The sequence below is a fragment of the Pygoscelis adeliae genome, unplaced genomic scaffold, assembly GCF_000699105.1.
Source record: "Pygoscelis adeliae isolate BGI_AS28 unplaced genomic scaffold, ASM69910v1 Scaffold52, whole genome shotgun sequence".
NCBI classification, from domain to species: Eukaryota; Metazoa; Chordata; class Aves; order Sphenisciformes; family Spheniscidae; genus Pygoscelis; species Pygoscelis adeliae.
In genome coordinates, this window is record NW_008824285.1 from 231,766 (window position 1) to 235,189 (window position 3,424).

Below are 3,424 nucleotides of genomic sequence, written 5' to 3' on the forward strand. Positions count from 1 at the left end.
ATTCCAAAATTAGAACCAGAGGAACAAAATGTAAGTGGAATAATAGTTTCAGCCATCTGTATACCTGATATTGTTGATGGAGTATGCGTCTTCAGCAGTGTTTTTCCTTACGTTTTAGTTTGTATACATACTTAAGGTCATGGGGCTTTACTTACTGGTCAGATACTCTATATTAGCTTGCTAGGAACTGTATTTCTAGGACAACACAGTTTTGGTGAAAAGACTGTATATGAAAAATGAATGTTAGAAAAGGTTATATAATATCTTTTAATACTGTTTGGTGTTTTAGCATGTTCAGAGTTTGCTACACTTTGGACAGTGTTGAAGATGAAGCTTTTGGCCAAAAGCATACACATTCCTAAAATTGCCTCTGAAAATAATGCTGGGTTATTCAGTGGAAAGCTGGGTTACTTGGAGTATTCAGCACTGCAGCTTTTAATTAATTTTTGAAAGATATTCTAAATAACATGATGACGTACAAAACCCAAGAGCTGTGTAGCATATGTAGCAGCCAGTAGAAATTAGTATTCTAAAACAGTAGGCAAATTAGAAGTACCAGTTGACTCTGCAAACTTTGGGAAAATTCAACATTGATGTCTGTTACCGTTTCTGTCAAGTTTTATAATATGGTTGTACATCTACAGGGTGTGTATATATATGTGGTGTTTTAACTTAGATTCCATGAAGTAGACACACAGATTCCTGGTCTTTGGTACTCTCAGCCATTCTTTTTTCTTCAGTTTTCTAAGACACTTCATTACTTCTGTTTCCTTTTCTCTTGCTTATTCTTTCCAACTCTGTGGTACTGGTTTCTGTATTTCCCGGTTTGAGGGGAATGGGTAGCAGAGAGGGGTGGCGAGTGTCAGGAATGGGGAAGTTGCCGTATCGGGTCAGGACAGAAATTGCCCAGCTCGGGCTGGGCTGGGCTGGGCTGTTACGGTATACTCCTGAGTTTCTTGTAAGTTCCTGTGAAACCCCTTGATACTTGCTGCTTTTGGTAGGTGTGGGAGAAGATCCTGTCCTGTAGGGATCGGGACTCTGATCTAGTATAGCAGGTTCATATGCTTGATGTATTATTATTGATGATGTTGTTATTTTCAATGGAGGACATGCTGATTTCACACACACACCCCTTACAATATTTTATTTTATGTACAAGTTTTATAACTGTTATATCTCCCTCTGGTAAGTGGACCTCTTCCAGAGGTCAGGTTGGTGATGTATCAAGATTTTGAGCTTCTACTATATTTAATTACCATAGTTGACTCTAATGAAGCTCAGTAAGATCTTAATAAACATTGTAATCCAAACTTGAAATGGACTGTCCAATTAAAATACGAGCCATCCATGACTGCATTTGTACATAATTTTCTTGATCTTGGAAATGGTGTTTCAAGCCACTTTCAAGTGGCTGTAGCAACTGACGTGTCCAGCTGGCAACCTGCTGCCAGGAGGCAGTTATAACGGGAAGGCAGTGCCCTGAATGGCATCTCCCTTGCGCCCGCAATATACCTGCGTATAGAGGCAGGAAAAGGGGTCTGTTCTCACGGTCAGCTCTCTGCTGAATGCCTCTGCTGCTCCTATGTTGTTCGTCCACCTGTCCTTTGTTTGCTGCTGTAATCATACGTTTATCCACCAAGTTTCACTTAAATCAAATCTCAGTGAGTTTGGTTCTTTGAGTTCAGCTAAAGACACGGTCTTTTATCTCTGTCACCCCCACATCAGGCTCTCAGTTTTGCCTTACCATTTTGTCCTCCCTCTTACCAGGGACTCTGATTCTACCCTGGAAGCTTCAGCTGTGCCTGTCCCTCTGTTTGACTGGTGTTACTTGGTTATCACGAGAACATAATCTTCTGTCTTTCCCAGATTGAACTAAAACCTTGCCTCTCAAATTCCAAGTTCCAAGTCATATGTGTCATCTAGAATTCACCAGAACTCTTGGTCTTGGTTTTGTCCTCCTTGTAGCTTCCATTTCCCTTTCAAAAGGTGGTGTTGCAATAAAATCTTTCATGTTATTCACCCTTGTTTCAGACAGCAGCTCACTCTGACATGAACAGGATTTTGTGCTGGTGGGTTTCATTATGAATTATCCAGTGCAGTCTCAGTTTCGTCCTCCCACCATTTGGCTTTCCACTACACAATTTCATCTTCATGTACGTTCATCATGTACTTTTGTCATCTTTAGTATGAATGGTATGAGACTTGTAACTTAGGATCATCTTAATAGGAACAAACAAAACTTCTGGTACAACAGTTGTTTTACACTTTTATACTAAGCATGGCTATTTGAAAGTAAGGTGATCTGCAGTAGTTTCCTCATTCTGGCACTGTAATCTCTGTGGAAACCCACTGACTGTGGGGTGATGTTCATACTTGAAAGGCTGATTTGAAATGAAAATTTTATTAAAACATTGTTGAACTTTAAGCTCTGAATACTTGTTTTAAGAATAAGTTACTCTGCTCGTTAGTTGTATCCTGCAAGGAGCTGGAAGTTTGTGATCTGTGTGATCAGTTTGGCTCTTCTGGCAGAGGTGAAGTTTCCACTAACTCACTGTAGCAAAAGAAAGGCAGGAGTCATTGCCGTGCTTTCTGCTGTACCAGGGAGGAATGATTCCTCCCCAGCAAATACTAATATGGTCAGTCTTAAATGATCGTTTTCTACAGACAGCTCTAAATGAGATACTGACCTATGCCAGAACTGACCTTTGTTGTTCTAGATGATGTTTACATGTGTGTTTCCTAGTTTCTCTGAGCTGAAGCATGCAGTATTGACTAACATGGGGTCTTCGTTTTAAATGCACTAGGTGTGATTTGGATTAACAGCATTATTAGTTTCTCACTGCATGTGTCTGACTCCTTTTTGCTGCTCTTTGAGTCGTTTGACTAATGACTTCTCAGCTGTAGTAAAAGCAAATGTCTGGTCTCTGTGTCATTAGATAGCTCACGGCCCACCTCTTATCTTCTCACCTGCTGTGTCATCACACTCCCTATCATGGCACTCCACTGATGACGTTAGCTTCTGTTCAGTGGTGATCCCTCTTCTGTCAAAACCTTCTCCTGTCCTACTCTGCCAGAATAGACTGCATGTGTGCCTCAGCCTGGCTTATAAATGCACCGTAGGCTTTATGTTGTTGACTTTTGATCCTCCAAATATATTTGTCAACTATATGCAATTTAACATCGATTTTACAATTTTCATATTGTATATTTAATATGATTTTTGTAATGTAGTTTTTGCAAATAACTGGTATACAGTGAGACTCATCACATTACTATGGATGTCCTTCATATGTTCTTCTCTGTTTCTTTGAAGTTGTATGTTAATTTAGTGGAAACTTATTTGGGTTTACTGTTCCTGAGTGTATGTTCTTCTACCACCTGTTACAGGAGAACATTGTTGTATGTAGGTGTGGTGGTAATGTAA

The 3,424-nt window shown here is 39.8% G+C and overlaps 1 protein-coding gene across 1 annotated transcript in view; it reads left to right on the top strand.

Moving 5' to 3' along the window:
- The window catches only part of WHSC1L1 (Wolf-Hirschhorn syndrome candidate 1-like 1), a 35,247-nt gene that overhangs the window by 685 nt on the left and 31,138 nt on the right, over nucleotides 1-3,424 (top strand). The window contains 1 exon segment of the mRNA XM_009318603.1: nucleotides 1-30. This exon segment is cut by the window's left edge and continues 14 nt beyond it. Coding sequence (XP_009316878.1) covers nucleotides 1-30 — 30 coding nt within the window.